At 40.8% G+C, this 16,247-nt stretch overlaps 1 protein-coding gene across 4 annotated transcripts in view; it reads left to right on the forward strand.

Moving 5' to 3' along the window:
* gpbp1l1 (GC-rich promoter binding protein 1-like 1) overlaps positions 1-16,247 on the forward strand; it is an 80,111-nt gene that overhangs the window by 18,584 nt on the left and 45,280 nt on the right. For all 4 annotated transcript variants that reach the window (XM_041208539.1, XM_041208542.1, XM_041208541.1 and 1 more), the window contains exons 2-3: positions 12,187-13,023; positions 14,531-14,649. In XM_041208539.1, coding sequence (XP_041064473.1) covers positions 14,587-14,649 — 63 coding nt within the window. In that variant the 5' untranslated portion in view covers positions 12,187-13,023; positions 14,531-14,586. The remainder of the gene's footprint in view (positions 1-12,186; positions 13,024-14,530; positions 14,650-16,247) is intronic.

Here is a 16,247-nt window from a genome sequence, read left to right on the forward strand (position 1 = left end):
CTTTTCCCCTTGGTGGAGAGAATCAATAACCAGAGGGCATAGATTTAAGATAAGGGGCAGGAGGTTTAGAGGGAATGTGAGGAAGAATTTTTTCACCCAGAGGATGGTGGGAATCTGGAACTCACTGCCGGAAAGGGTGGTAGAGGTAGAAACCCTCATAACATTTAAGAAGTATTTGGATGTGCACTTGCGATGCCATGGCATATAAGGCTATGTGCCTAGTGCTGGAAAATGAGCTTAGAATAGTTAGGTACTTGTTTGACCAGCGCAGACTCAAGGGGCCGAAGGGCCTTTTTCTGTGCTGTAGACCTCTATGACTAAGTTGTTCAGGAATGGACTAATCATGGTGCTGCAGGCAGCATGAGTGTAGGATAACTTGATGGACCAGCTAGTCTTTTTCTGCCTGTCATTTGTAAACTCAAACTTCTGTATCCACTGCAACATATGTAAGAAGTAGGTGTCCCATTAATCTTTTTGTGGTAAGTTTCTTATTTCAACCTTGTCTTGGTGGGGGCCAGTTATTTGTCCCCAAATGAAGTTACTCTTGACTGACTTTATGCACATATGGGTAGCAATTAATCCGCGTTTTCTTAAGGGTCAGTCCATTTCCTTTAACAGGACAAGAAGTTCATGGGTAAATCTGTAGGATGGCAGCACTTGTTTTAAAAAGAAATAGTATTTTTAAAAAACATTTTGTGTTGCATCTACATTTGTCAGGAACAAGTCTGTGTTGCTTTTGTCATCCTCGGGCTCCTCAGGGTGGAAAAAACATTTTTTAATGAAAGATCTGTGGCAGCCTTCTGTCTTGCAAGATGGTGGTTTGCGCTGTGTCGGTCAATTCTGTGTGAAGCATCGCCTGAAACAAATGAAACAAAAACTGGACATAAGGCAATTCTACCAAACAGCTTCTTAAAATACATTTGTACTGTAATTGTCAATAATAATTTCACGGGGAATGGCAATTGCTTTGTAGTCATTGGTCTCACATGGACTATTTACATGCTGCAGGTGTCTTTGTATGTATAGTAGTAGATTTGCATTTTGATATCTTTTGCAGTTCACCATCTCAGTTAAAAAGGATAACACGGGATTTGAGTTGCACTTCTGCCTTGTATCTAAACAACTTAGAATGTAGTTATACTTTTAGAGCTGCTCAAAATCCATTGCTGGTTGATTTTTTTGTTATTTTTAATTATGTTTTGGTGCCCTTGAAGTCATTGTGGCGATATTCCACTTGCACCTCCCCCTCCCCCATTAATCACTTTGCATCACCAAATGCAGTACCTATATTCGAAAAGAAGTGACAAAACAGAGCCAGATGCTTGTGCCTTGCATCCAATAACTGATTAAACTAATGAAGTCAATAAACTTGAATTGCTTTCTGCTTCATGAATATGTTTGAATTTCAAGAGTATCGCCTAACTATTATTTGCTATTATCTCACTTCCAAACAATGTTCTGGAGAAGGGAACTATTGCTGCATCTAGTTTGCTAGTGCTGCCTATTCAGTCTAGGACATAAGAACATACAAACATACAAATTAGGAGCAGGAGTAGGCCACTCGGCCCATCGAGCTTGCTCCACCATTCAATTAGATCATGGCTCATCTGATTGTAACCTCAACCCCACATTTCTGCCTACCCTCAATAACAAGGGGGTGAAAGGTTAATCAAGACTCTATCTAGCTCTGCCTTAAAAATATTCAAGGACTCTGCTCCCAATGCTTTTTGAGGAAGAGAGTTCCAAAGACTCACTACCCTCCTGAGGAATAAAAGTTCTCCTCATCTCTTTCTTAAATGAGCGACCCCTTATTTTAAACCGTGACCCCTAATTATAGATTCACCCACAAGAGGAAACATCCTCTCCACATCCACCCTGTTGAGACCCCTCAGGATCTTAAAGGTTTCAATTAAGCCATCTCTTGCTCTTCTAAATTCCCATCGATACAAGCCGAACGTCTCCAACCTTTCCTCAGAAGACAACCCGCCCATTCCTGATATTAGCCTAGCAAGCCTTCTCTGAACTGTTGCTAATGCATTTACATCTCCCCTTAAATAAAGAGACCAGTACTGTACACAAAATTCCAGATGTGGTCTCACCAGTTCCCTGTACAACTGAAGCATAACCTCCCTACTTTTGTAATCAATTCCCCTCTCAATAAATGATAATATTCTACCATCTTTCCGAATTACTTGCTCTATCTGCATACGAGCCTTTCGTGATTCATGCACCAGGACACCCAGATCTCTCTGAATCTCAGAGCTCTGCAATCTCTCGCCATTTAGATAATATGCTTCTTGTTCATTTTGGCAGAAAGAATAAAAAATTTCACATTTGCCCACATTATACTCCATTTGCCAGATCTTTGCCCATTCACTTAACCTATTTGTAGCCTCCTTATTTCCTCTTCACAACTTAACTTTCCTCCCTATCTTTGTGTTGTCTACAAATTTAGCAATCATTTCTTCGATCCCTTCATCCAAGTCATTTATATAAATTGTAAAAAGTTGAGACCCCAGCACTGATCCTTGTTGCATAACGCTCGTCACACCATGCCAACCAGAAAAAGACTCATTTCGAACAAGAACAAAGAAAAGTACAGTACAGGAACAGACCCTTCGGCCCTCCAAGTTTGCGCCGATCATATTTCCCATCAACTAGAACATTTTGCACTTCCGGGGTCTGTATCCCTCTATTCCCATCCTATTCATGAATTTGTCAAGCTGCCTCTTAAACACCATTTATACAGACTCTCTGCTTCCTGTTAGCCAACCAATCATCTTAAAAAAAAAATGGAAAGACCCCATGATACAACATATTACCATGTTCTAATGTAAAGCAATAATTGTGCAAAACACAGAGTTTAGCACTGCAGTTAGACATCATGAAAATAATGTTAACAACCAGAAAGGACCATTAGGCCTAACAAGTCTGTTTATTTTGACTTTCCCACTTCTTAAAATGTGGGTTGGGTCAAATTTGAAAGTTTACGGGAAGGTGGGAGCTAATCAGTTCTGATCACTTGTTTAAAAAAAAATTTAATTTTTTTCATGGGTTGTGGCTGTCACTGGCAAGGCCAGCAAGGCCATCCCTCAGTGCCTTTCAAAAGGTGATTTTAAGCTGTTGTCTTGAAGAGGGAGTTCCAGGATTTTGACCCAGCAGCAGAGGAAGAATGATGATATTGTTCCGAGTCAGGGTGATGAGGGACTTGGAAAAGAAACTTTCAGGTGGTGGTGTTCCTTACGTCTGTTGTCCTTGTTTCTCTAGGTGGTAAGAGTTCACAGGTTTGGACGGTGCTGTTGTAGGAACCTTGGTGGGTTACTGCACTGCATTTTGTATGTAGATGGTGCACTCTGCTGTACGTCAGTGGTGGAAGGAGTAAATGTTTAATATGGTGGACATGGTGCCAGTCAAAAGGGCTGCTTTGTCCTGGGTGGTGTCAAGCTTCTTGAGTGTTGTTGGAGCTGTACTCATCCAGGAAAGTGGAGTATATTCCTTCACACTTCTGACTTGTGCCTTGTAGATAGTGGAAGGCTTTGGGGAGTTGGGAGATGAGTTGCTTATCTCATAATTCCCAGCCTTTTCGAGACACCAAGTTCTAACATGATGTTGCAGTTAAGTTTCTGGTCATTGGTGACCACCCCTGACTACCCCCCACACTTTCAAGGATGTTGATGTTGGGGGATTTGGGAATTGTAATGTGGTTAAATTTCAAGGGAAGATGGTTAGATTCTCTTTTGTTGAAGATGGCCATTGCCTGGTGCTTGTGTGGTGCAATTGTTACTTGCTACTTACCACCCAAGCTCAAATGCTGTCCAGACTTTGCTACATGCAGGCATGGACTGTTTCATTATTTGAGGAGTTGTAAATGGAACTGAACAACTGTAGGTAAACACTGATGACAGTGAACAGTGATGAAGTTGGCCTGTATGTTCTGGATGTCATTTTGATTTTTATAAATCAGATTGAGTGCCTACATCTGAGATCCTGGACATGTCAGTTCAATGTTGTGCTTACTAGCTCAATTATACCATCAGATGTGCCAGAGATAGTTTTTCTGATGTGTCTACATTGACACTGGAAAACACTCAGGGCTTTTAATGCAGGCTGCTGAATATGAATTATCAAGCCTTATATTGAGGTTATACTGATGCTGATGGGAATTAAATTTTGCTTGCCGAATTCTCAGTTGGAAAATAATATGAAGGCTCCAAATGAGCGAGTTTTCTCTGTTTTAAAAATGTTTTTATTATTTCTGTGTCTGCTCTTTTCCATTTACATCTTAAATTTACTGAAGATTCAAGTAACTATAAATGCTTTTCAATTTTCCTTTGACTCGTATGTTTTTGCATCACATGAAAACAAAAGTGACAGTATAAGTCAGGTGTAAGTGCACACCATAATAGTAAAAATGGTTAATTGTTTGTCGCGTAGCCTGCTGTCTCGGTATATTTTGTATACAAGGTCGTGTTTTGGCTCATAGAGAGTGTGCTAGCATTTTAAAAGGAATCTTTGCATTGGATATGTGAAGAAAAGCAATTGGAGTGAGCTTGAAAAAAAAGTCACCTGATAACATTTTAATATGTTGGCCCAACTCTTCTGGTCAGCTGGGAACCTCTCTTTCCGATGCTGACCAAACAAAAAAATTACCCCTACCTTCCTCTGGCCAGAAATAAAAGCAATCTTCCAATAGAAGATCCTGCAGAACTGACTCAGTGCAGAAAACCTTGGAGGCATCAGTGAAGGGAATCGTTACAGCACCAGCTACTGTATTCTGGTAAGTAAAGTTTAAATGTCCCAGAAAATCTCCATCAAATACAATGCGAAAATGTAAAATCATGGAAAATGACAAATTTGCCACATTAAACATGCAATAACGGAAATAAGGAATAACATAAATTGAATTTCTGATTTATTGTATGAAATAAACAAAAGGCTTCAGCCAGTAAAATTATGAGCCAGTGGATGATTGAGGGAGCCTTTAGTGTTCAAAATAAGAGTCATTCTAGGAAATTGCTGTCGTAAGTATTTGCGCATAAGAGTTTTTATATTTCTACCTCGGCTGTCCATTTTCAAATATTCAGAGCATCGGGATAAAATTGGAACAGGAGATCTAAAAGGAAATGCCTCCGTTCTGGGAATCCCTATTCCGACTACCTCACTATGAAATCAGTTGTATATTTGTTTCTTCATTACCCCTTGTCCTGAGCTTAGATTTCTCCTTTCTCATTACCAGTCTTAATAGATCCTTCAGACCACATTCTATCCCCAGATATTATCTGACCTGCATAATTAATTAAACCTAAAATATCATATTAAAAATAGCATAACTAATAGTGAATATCTAAAGCTGTCAAATTTTTTTGCCTTGTTTCTTTCAGGCTTGAACATCTGGTGCGAATGTTTAACTATCATCTCCTATCATGATAGGCAATTGTCAGGTTTTACTGGCGTCAAGAGCTCATTTAGAATTGTTAATGAACAGGGCTGCTTTATAATCACTCTCAATATTTCTTCTCAAACAACTTAAAAAATGTTTCAGTGGCTTGTGTGGGTCAGTGGGAGCAAAGACCTGAGGTCTGGGAGAAAGAGAGAATTTCCAGAGCACAAGATCTTGTTATTCCACCCCTCACCAGGCCCCCAGTAGCCTGTCAGGATCGCCAAGTTTTACTAGATCTTCAGAGGCTTCCAAGAGGTAAGTGGGTTACAGGTTGGGTGGCAGGTGGGAAAAATAGTCAGGCTGGATCGGGGGAGGTGTTGGGGGGAAAAATGTGTGGTGATGTGTAGACAGATTGGGGACAGGGAGTCAGGTGGTGGGCCCTAGTTGGGTTGGGGGGGTACTCAGGTGGTGGGGGAGGCAGAGATCAGGGGAGTCAGGTGGCAGTCAGGGGATGGGGCTGGCCAGGTTGGGTCAGTGGGGCAGTTGGAGGATCAGGTGAATGGGGCGGTGGAGGCTAGTTGGGTTGGGGAGGTCATTGGAGGCTGATGGGGAAATTGGGGGTGGGGCTAGGTGGTGTTAGTTGCCTTGTTACCCAGGAGTTGGACTAGAATTTTTCTGTCTTAACGTTTCCTGGGTAACTATCCAGGTAAGTCAGAAAAATCTGAACCCTCTGACTCTAACTCAGAGTTCGAGTTTTTTGGAGGATCCAGGGAAGCAGGAGAATTGCCCATAAGATGTTCAAAATTCCTGGGGAATTCTCTGAGTCATTATGTTGAGACTTCCAAAGGGTCCAGAAATGCATCTTTGGGCGGGATGGTGCGGATGGTGGTGGGTAGTGGTGGAACATCCAGTCTCAGACTATCCGGAGGCTGGCAGTTCTGGGTTGTTACTGAATTTAATAGATAACTATTGGCTCATTGTATCACTGTTTACAGTAGGTCAGATGCCATGTTATTTTGAGGAAGAGTGTATTACACTGTGAAATATGCAGTATATAATTTGTGTATATTATGCACAGGTATTCTAAGATAGTTTATACAATTTAAGGGTGCAAGGTGAGAGCAGGTTCAAGAAGTTGAGTTTGATTTTGTTGGGCATGGGAACTTTGAGATTTGGAATATACAGGGTAGCTTTGGGCTGCAACTCAGAAGCACTTGAATCTTTTGATTGTTCTCAATAGTAAACAAAGTGTGATGTCTGGGTGCAGCTGATGTACTCTTTTTACAATATTAATAACAGTTGTCTACTTTGTATATTGAATGAGCTTGAAATGATTGTGGATGTCCAACAGATTGATCTAATACATCTAGTGAGTGGATGAAGAGAGTTGGCATGCTTTCCAATTTTGTGTTTTGGTTTGCTTGCCTCTTTTTTTTCAGGTGAGACCACTAACTATCAGCAATATACAAAAGAGAGCCAAATATTGTATGTCTTACCCTGTCAGTACACAGCCTCTCCCTTGGCAAGTCCTTAGCTGTGCCTCCTTGTAGCAACACACAGAAGCTGGTGGGGAGGGGAGTATCCTCATGGCCCCAGGCTAAAAGCTTCAGAGGAACTCTGAGGATGTTTGGCCCCAGACATGTTGGCCCACTGGCATGTGGACACACCCTGGTACTCATAACCAAGCTCCCAACTACGGGCGAATAGACCACAGACTTTTGGATACCCCGGGATAGTTGAAAGCTAAAGGAGTAAAGCCTGACAAAAAATCTGGAGTGGAGCCCAAAGGTGGACTGATGTCTGAATATTTTATCTTTCTGCATCTTTTTGGCAACTCCTGCAACCAAGCTAGTGTCAAACCTAGTGCTCTGCATTCCTTTGGACTGAATCAGGGAGCTCAAGAAATGGACTGTGATGTTTGGGCAGCCCAGGGTCTCCAGAAATTTTATCCAGGCTTGTGCCCTTGAGAGAACGCTGCAGTTTCGCTGCAGAGCATTAACACAACGTAGGGGACCGCAGTTACGAGTGATAAGCCCAACTTGCTTCGAGTAGAGAATGGCTACTATGGGTTGTCTCAGATGGTGGGAGGGATCATTATGTCCTACTGCCCACCACAAGTTGGGCAGCCCCTGACTAGTAAAATGCTGACCCGCCATGGCCCATCTGCTTCAGTGAGTGCTTGAAGCTTGAAATCCATTGCACCAGGCAAACAAGTAAAAGAAAGATGAAGTCACCTCTTCAATTGGCAAGCTGGAACACCAGGACCATGTGCATGGGATTGAAATTGACTTGTAGTTGGTTGATAACACACGTAAGACAGCCCTGATCAACATAGAACTTGATCAGCTAAACATAACTTCCCTACAAGAGGCCAGATTTGCCAAGAGTGAATCACTGAAAGAAAAACATCTGACATGGGAAGAGCGCGGAATAAACACATGAGCAAGGTGTAGGCTTTGCTGTAAGGAACTCTTGATGATAGAACCTCCACAAATGGTTCAGAATGTGTTCTCTCCATCTGCCTATCAGTTCAAACAGGGTCAGTTAACCTCATGAGTATCTGTGCTCCATCACAGAGACAAAAGGCCAAGTTCTATGAGGAGCTTGACACTGCTATGAGCAGAATCCGAAAGTCAGAACATCTTTACTGGGGGATTTCAAGACGGGGCGTGGATCATGAAGTGTGGCCTCCCTACCTTGAACATACACAGCCTGGGAAAGATAAATGAGAATAGGCAGAGAATACTCGCTTTGCTATCACAAGCTTTGCGTAACTAACATCTTCTTTCAGAACAAACCATACAACAAGGTGTTCTGAAGACATCCAAGATTAGGGCAATGGCACTTACTGGACCTGATTATGACAAGGCATGATTCTCTGAACAGTACCCTCAATACGCACAGCTGCCACAGCATTGAGTATTGCCATTGATCACTCCCTGGTGTGCACCAGGATTAGGATGCAACCATCTTAGGTTTTTTCATTCAAAGCAAAAATGCTGCCCTTATATCAACGCCAGTCATACTGCCCACCCAGTCAGCAACAAAACCAACAGTTCCGTGACTTGATTGAACAGATGTCCTCTGGCATTCCCAGACAGAGTACAGAAGTGTAGTGGAACATACTTCGAGACACCATCTACAATACCGCATTCTCAAAATATGGGAAGCAAGAGTGGAAAAATGCTGACTGGTTCGAGGCTAGCATCACTATGATGCAGCCTGTCATAATGAGAACAGACGGCTTGGCTTCAATTACAAGACACATCTGAGCAAGAAGATTCTGAATGCACTCAGAGCAGTTTGGAGTCCAGTCCGACAGATTGCTAGGTGACGTGCCAGTGAATACTCGTTACAACTTTTCCAGAAAATTCATATGCCCTTCAACACATGGAATGCTAGGGGTATTTATGAAGGGATCAAAAAGGTAACAGGTCCATCAGCAAACAGCTCCATTGAAAACAAAGGCAGCAGAGGTCATCAACTGCAATAAACTATTAGATGGGTGGATTACGAGCTTGAGTTGTATTCTAGGAAGAAGACTGTCACTATGGAAGCTCGAGACACCATAACAAGGCCTGTTCTGTCATAGCAGAGTTGGATATTGAATCCAGAGTGGAAGAGCTTAGCAAAGCTATTGACTTACTTGCCATGGGCAAAGCTCCAGGTGCTGGTTGATGCCACCTGAACTCATCAAACACTGGAAACTGATGCTCCTGGAGCATCTGCACAAACTTCTGTTTCTGCTGGAATGAGGGGGCAGTGTCCCAAAATATGCATGATGTAAAGATTGTGGCCCTCTACAAGCACAAAGGGGACTGCAGTGATTGTAACAACTATCGAGCCATCTCCCTGCTGAGTATTGTGGGAAAAGTATTTGACGGTGTTGCCCTGGTCAGACTGCATTTTTAAAAATTAATTGATGGAATGTGGGTGTCGTTGGTTAGGCCAGCATTTATTGCCTATTTTTAATTGCCCTTGAGAGGGTGGTAGTGAGCTGCCTTCTTGAACCGCTGCAGTTCATGTGCTGTCGGTACACCCACAGTGCTGTTAGGGAGGAAGTTCCAAGATTTTGACTCAGCGACAGTGAAGGAACGATGATATCTTTCCAAGTCAGGGTGGTGAGTGGCTTGGAGAGGAACTTCCAGGTGGTGGTTTCAGAGCCAGAAGATCTACAATTGACATGATCATTTCAGTCTGGCAGCTGCAAGAGAAATGCTGTAAACAAAGGCATTGCTTATAGATTGCCTTCACGGATCGCACCAAGGAAATTCAACCATGGGAGCAGAGGCGGTCTATTTAAGCTGCTAGAGAACATTGGCTGCCTACTGAAGCTTCTCAATGTGATTTCCTTCTATGACAACATGATGGGTGAGATCAGCTATGATAGGGGAAACATTGGAACCCTACTGCAGTGGGGTCAAAGAGGTTGCGCACTGGCACTCTTTCGCATATTATTCTCTTTGCGGTCATGTGCCATCGATAGAGGGTGTCTATTTACATACCAGAACTGAGGGAAAGCTGTTTAACCTTGTTCACCTGAGATCTAAGGTGAAAATGGGCCAAGTCTTCATCAGATAGTTGTACTAAGTTGACAGTGCCGCACTGGCATTCTATGCCATGGAATGCCTTCAATGGAAAATAGACAGACTCTTTCATGCCTATAAAGAGTTTGATTTGATAATCAGCATCAGGAAGACAAATGTCATGGACTAGGATGTTGCTATATCACTATGTATTGGCATTGACAATGGCACTGGAGGCTGTTGATATCTTCACATACCTGGGCTCTACAATCATTTGATGCTGAAATCAACGCACGTGTCACACAAGCTGCAGCTGTTATGTCCAAGCTAAGCAAGCTCTTGTGAAACTGCAGTAATCTGACTGAGAACACAAAATGGAAGTCCTCTGTACACTTCTACGGTGGTGAGACCTGGACAGCATATGCTAAGCAGGAGAAAAGGCTGAACAATTTCGACCTTCTCTGACTCGGACATACCCTCAGTATCTTTTGGTAGGATAAAATCGCCAACAATGAGGTATTCTAATTCGGTCAGCATGCTAAGCCAACGATGTCTGCGCTTGCTTGCCCATGTTAATTGGTTGAATGATGAGCACATACTCAAAAGATCTTCTGTTCGGTGAATTGATCACTGGGTCACAACCTCTTGGGCATCCATACCTCTGCTACAAGGATACCTGCATGCTTGATATGAAGGACATTGACACTGACCAGTGGGAGACAGTCGCCGACAGACGTGATATCTGGGGGCTGGCGGTTTGGAGGCTGGAGGTTTGGAGGCTGGCGGTTTGCCGGGGCATTGGAAGTGGCGAGTTGAAATGAAAAGCTCAGTTGGCCGAGAATAGGGCCCAGAGAAAGCACAGGCCAGGGAACCGTGCACTAACTCGGCCCACTGTCTTCCTCAGCAGCAACTGTGGCAGAGACTGCCATGCTAAAGTGGGGCTCCTAAGCCACAGCAGGTGATGCTTAACAAAGGGTTGACCACCACGGCTGGCCCAAATCATTGTCTTATGAGAAGGAAGGGTACCAAAGTGAAATAAGTGAGCTTAAAATAACTTGAATAAGTTCATGTCAAGGTGTGCTTGAAAGGCTCCTTTGCACTGGCATCTCAATTTCAGTCAGAAATGAAGTTTTTTTTTTTGGAAAATAGCAATAAAATTTGCATCTGAGAGTTTACACTCTGATCTAGTATTTGTTGCTTGAAAAATTTGCATACAATTTTTTTTCCATAGATGTCTGTCAGATTTCTTTTTGAAGAATTATAAAGAATGGTTAGATTCAATATAATATACCTACTGAATCAGTATGTTATTGCTTGCCATTTTGTCATTACTTTTTCCTTTCTGGACGATTGAGATTTCCACTGAGCAATTTAAGAGCCTTTTTGGGGCTATTTTTGATGGGGAAAGATTTTTGAAGTTACAGTGAGCTTCAAATCTGGAAACTTGAAAGCGTTACATATGTTATCTGACACATGTAGTTTTGCTTAGTTGCTTGCAAACTAAAGATACTAAAACGTACTGAATAGCTGATAGAATAAATGACAGTTGCAGGTTATGTGCAATAATGGCTAATAACTAATTTCTAAAAAAAAAAAATCATTGCTGTTGGGAAAATATCCACTTCACAATATTTATAAAGGTGATTGTTGACATTTCCCCTCAAGTATTTGTGTATTGAAAGACAATTTCAGCTTTTTTACTAAAAGCAAAATACTGCAGATACTGGAAATCAGAAATAAAAACAAAAAATGCTGGAGATACTCAACAGGTCAGGAAGCATCTGTGGAGAGAAACTGCGTTTCATCAGGTGTTATGATGAATGGTCATCTCAACTTGAAAAGTCAACTCTGGCAACTCTTCCCAGCAATGCTGGGAAATCTCATGAAAGAATAAAGAAAAATATAATATAAAAAGGGGTTCAAATTAGCAAATTACTTTTTACACAAATTAACATACAGCAGTGGTGTTCTGTTTTGCACGGCAGTGGGATCCAAGCTGATGTTTTTGTTTCAACAATAATTCTTCAGTTGAAGGGTTTATCTTGTATTGCAGAATGCTCCTGCTGTTTACTTTAAGTGTAAGTGAAATGAATTTTGGGCAGGAGAATCCACATGCAACTTGGTTACAAGTTGACTTAGATCTTCTATTTTTTTGTCTGTGTATTTTTCAGGATATGCCTCTTAGGTACAGCATTGACAAAAAAAAAATGTTTGTGATGTGCACTGCAGTTTCAGAAGAATCCTCCACCTGAATTATTTCATTGTTTTGCTTTATTGCAGGTATTACTGGAAATGAGAGGGTTACACTGAACATAACCAGAAAAGGCATTTTTGCTTTGCTGCAGAGGATGAAAAGAAATAGGGCTATTTACTTAGCTTGACAATTTTAGTATGGTCAGCTCTGAGATATAAAAAGTACAAGTTAATTAAAAAAGTAGGGAAAAAATTGACTTATAATTTTTTAAATTCTTGCAAGGAGGCAGAATCATTTTAATTTTTATTGTTTTGGTTGGCAGAATATTTGGATATGTTAGGTAGATGTTAGATGCACTGTTATGCTGGATGACAACTATTCAGATGCCTTTAAAATCACTGTAAGGGCTCTCAAAAGTGCACACAGTGCATCCTAGGGACACCTACAAAATGATGGATATGGGAAGAAACAAAAGAATGGTGAAGCTAAATTTGTAAATGTGAGAATCCAGTAAATTCATGAAATTTGGTACACCCCTATTTTTGAAAATGTTGTAATCAAATCATTGTTGACAAAGAGTAGTTAATTTGTTATTTTATGTAATGTAATTTTTTTTTCTTTTTCCTCCTGGGTATTTCACCAAGAACATTAATGAGGCGAGCGTAGCTCTTCCTGTTCGCAGTTTAAAAAGTTTAGCTGGTATAAGTTTTAAGATTATTTTGTACACTTGGGGAAGGGTGATAATAAAATGAGCAGCTGAGGGGGATTGAGGTCTCAGCAAGCACAGAGTGCTGCTTCTGGTGCTTCAGTGACCAGATTGCCCTACAAGCTCTTCCTACAGTTTGCAAATCTGCCTTGGGGAGAACAGGAAGCTCCAGTGCTAGAAGCATCAAAGCTGAGGGCCCACAGAGCTCTGCTTGAAGGTAAGTGTTCCTTCATGACTGTGTAGTATTTTGGCAGTTTAAACTTCTGAAAACTAAATTTACTTTGCTGTTTTCAAATAATGCATTTGTTTTCTGTTTTATAATAGTTTTCTGTAAATTTCTAATCCTGACTATTATATAGTAGCAATAGTGAAACCCCTGCATCACAAGAATTTCTTTGTTCCTATGCTCTTAATAATAAACATTAAAGTGACAAGCTACTGACTTCTGTACCAAATTTAATTTTTAAAATTTTTCTTGGTTGTAAAATGCTGCTTATTACTTGTTGTGTTCAGTTATTGTAAAGCACAGAAAGTTTGCTGTGCCCTGAAAACTTGTTATATGGCTTATCAAGAACAATAAAGCTCCTTTGAAGTAATAAAACAGTCCCAAGGTGCTTCACAGGACCATTGTAAAGCAAAATTTGGCATTGAGCCGCATAAGGAGATATTAGGGCTTGAAGACCAAAAGGAGATGCATTGCAAGGAGCATCTTGAAGGAGGATAGAGAGGCATAGAGGTTTGGAGAGAGCTTAGGGCTTTGATAACTGATGGCATGACCATCAATGTTGAACAGTTAAAACTGGGGACCCTCAAGAGGCCAGAATTAGAAGAGCTGAGATATCTCCAGAGGGTTGTGGGACTGATGGAGATTACAGAGAGAGGTGCACTTTGATCAGTTCATTGGCATCTTTATTGCTTTAAGAAATTACTACACTAATCTGAATATTCTTTTCGTAACTTCCCTTAGATGCAGTACAGTATATACTAGAGGAGTTTTTAATCTGTAGTAATGTCACAATCATTATTTCTCTACAATATGGGGCATCTGATGACAGCTCCAAAACAGAAAGAAGCCCCTCATAAAATTTAAAGTGTAATTTTAAAGTTTACATTTGAACTGCTTGACTTTCTATCTCGTAATCCGTTCTCAATATCCATTACTGTACATTCCATAGTATTATCTCTGCTTCAGTTCCACTCTTGGTTTGGAAGTAGTAATGAAATATATGAGAAGTTCTTTGTATTGCAATTGGTGGAGTAGAGTAAAAGCCAATAGACTTTTAAGATTAAAAAAAATCTTTTTACTTTCCTAAATAAAGAATACAGACCAATCACCCAGTTTAAAATATGAAAATGTAAAAGGGGGCTTTGTTCCTTAATCAGTCTACCAATTGTTAACACTCAAGTAGTGCACAAAGGGAATCATGAAGATTTCTTTTTCTTCATTATTCAAGTCACTTGCAAAACAAAGCGGCATGATGTTCACTCTATAGAGACGAGTGCCCATTGAGTGAATACGTATTTTGCCTAGGTTACGCACTTTGATTAAATGATTTTAGGGTGATGAATTATAGATGGAGAACTGACTAAGAGACTAATATGAAAAATATAATTTAGATCAAGAAAGTAATAACCCCATTCTATATAAGTGTATTGGTGTATTTGTTGAGGTCAGTTAGATATACTTGCTTATTTTGTCTCCTTTACTCCTTTCTCTTTTGCAGGGTCCTGGCCATGAGGTTTGATACCTCACTCCGCTGACAGAAGACACTGGACCTAAATGGCGCAACATGACTTTGTTCCTGCTTGGCTTAATTTTCCAACATCTCAGTCTTCAACCAAGGTACACTACGATATTTTAGCCTTCTAGATCTTATATTGTTTTAAGTGGTCAAGCATTAGCTTATTTTAAAATTTTCATTCTTGTTTCAGGTTGCTTCATGGCCTCTCCCCTTCCTATTTCTGTAATCTCCCCATGCCCCACATCCTCCGAGATATCTGTGCTCATCCAGTTCAGGCCTCTTGAGCATGCCTGATTTTAGTCAGTCCATTATTGGTGGCTGTACCTTCAGCTGCCTTGGCTCTAAGCTCAGGAATTCCCTCCCTAAACTTCTTTGCCTCGCTGCCTCTCTTTCCTCTTTAAAGGTGTTCCTTAAAACCTAGCTCTTTGACCAAGTTTTTAGCCATCTGCCCTAACATTATCTTATGTGGCTTGGTGCCAAATTTTGAAACACCTGAGGACATCTTGTGATGGTAAAGGGATGATATAAATACAAGTTGATTTTCAATGCATGTTTTGCTCAAATAATAGTTTAATTACAGTGAGAAAACTTCAGCATAATTTCTGTAGAAGCCAAGATGGTTTAGTATGGTTTTGGGAAGACTTGATTCCATTGCTTTTGGTCTCTGCTACTAGCTCTATTCCGTGACCACTATTTCTATCCTTGGTAACTGTCTAAAGACCATTCACAGCCTTGTGTTTGACCCTGAGATGATCTTTTGACAACATATCATCTGCTCCATTACCAGGACTAGCTACTTCCACCTCCACAACTTTGCCTGACTCTCAGCCTGCTTCAACTCATCTGCTGCTGAAACACTCATGCAATAAGATCATGGCTGATCTGATTGTGGCCTTAACTCCACTTTCCTTCCTACCCACTATATCATTTGACTCCCTTGTCAACCAAGAAGCTATCTAATTCAGTCTACCCAGAACTGTCCTAAATATTTAAGAGAACAGAGGTCTGAAGAAGAGTCATACAGACTTGAAACATTAACTCTATCTTTCTCTCCACAGATGCTATCGGACCTGCTGAGTTGTTCCAGCAATATTTGTTTTTGTTTCAGATTTCCAGCTTCCCCAGTATTTTGCTTTTATGGTGTCATGAATACATTCTTGAGCAGTTAAGTTTTAACCAATGGGAGCAGGTGAATTAATAAGAACCAGAGAATATGAATACGACTGGCTGGAAGGTAGCAGCAATAAAACTTAAATAATAACGCTTTTCAACTAATAAAGGTTTGCTATTTATATGGAATCCAGAATAAATGCACTTCCAGGGTATTGCCATTTCGCATGGTATTTAAATTGAAACCATTGACCACTAAAGAAATAAAGACTTGCATTTATTTAGCAATTTTCACAATTTCAGGACATGTCAAAAATGCTTTACAGGCAATTAAGTACGATTTTGAAGTGCACTGCACTCCTGTTGTAATGTATCCACTTTAAGCGTTGCAAGGTGCCAAAAACAGCAATGAGAATTTGTTTAAATGATGCTGAATGAGGAATAAATATTGAGGAGAACTCTTTGCTTTCTTCAAAATAGCCCAATTGGCTCTTTTTTATTCGTTCATGGGATGTGGGTGTTGCTGCTAATTGCCCTTGTTCTGGAGTCACATAAAGACCAGGTAAGGATGGCAGATTTCCTTCCTTAA

Source organism: Carcharodon carcharias, chromosome 16, assembly GCF_017639515.1.
Source record: "Carcharodon carcharias isolate sCarCar2 chromosome 16, sCarCar2.pri, whole genome shotgun sequence".
Lineage (NCBI taxonomy): Eukaryota > Metazoa > Chordata > Chondrichthyes > Lamniformes > Lamnidae > Carcharodon > Carcharodon carcharias.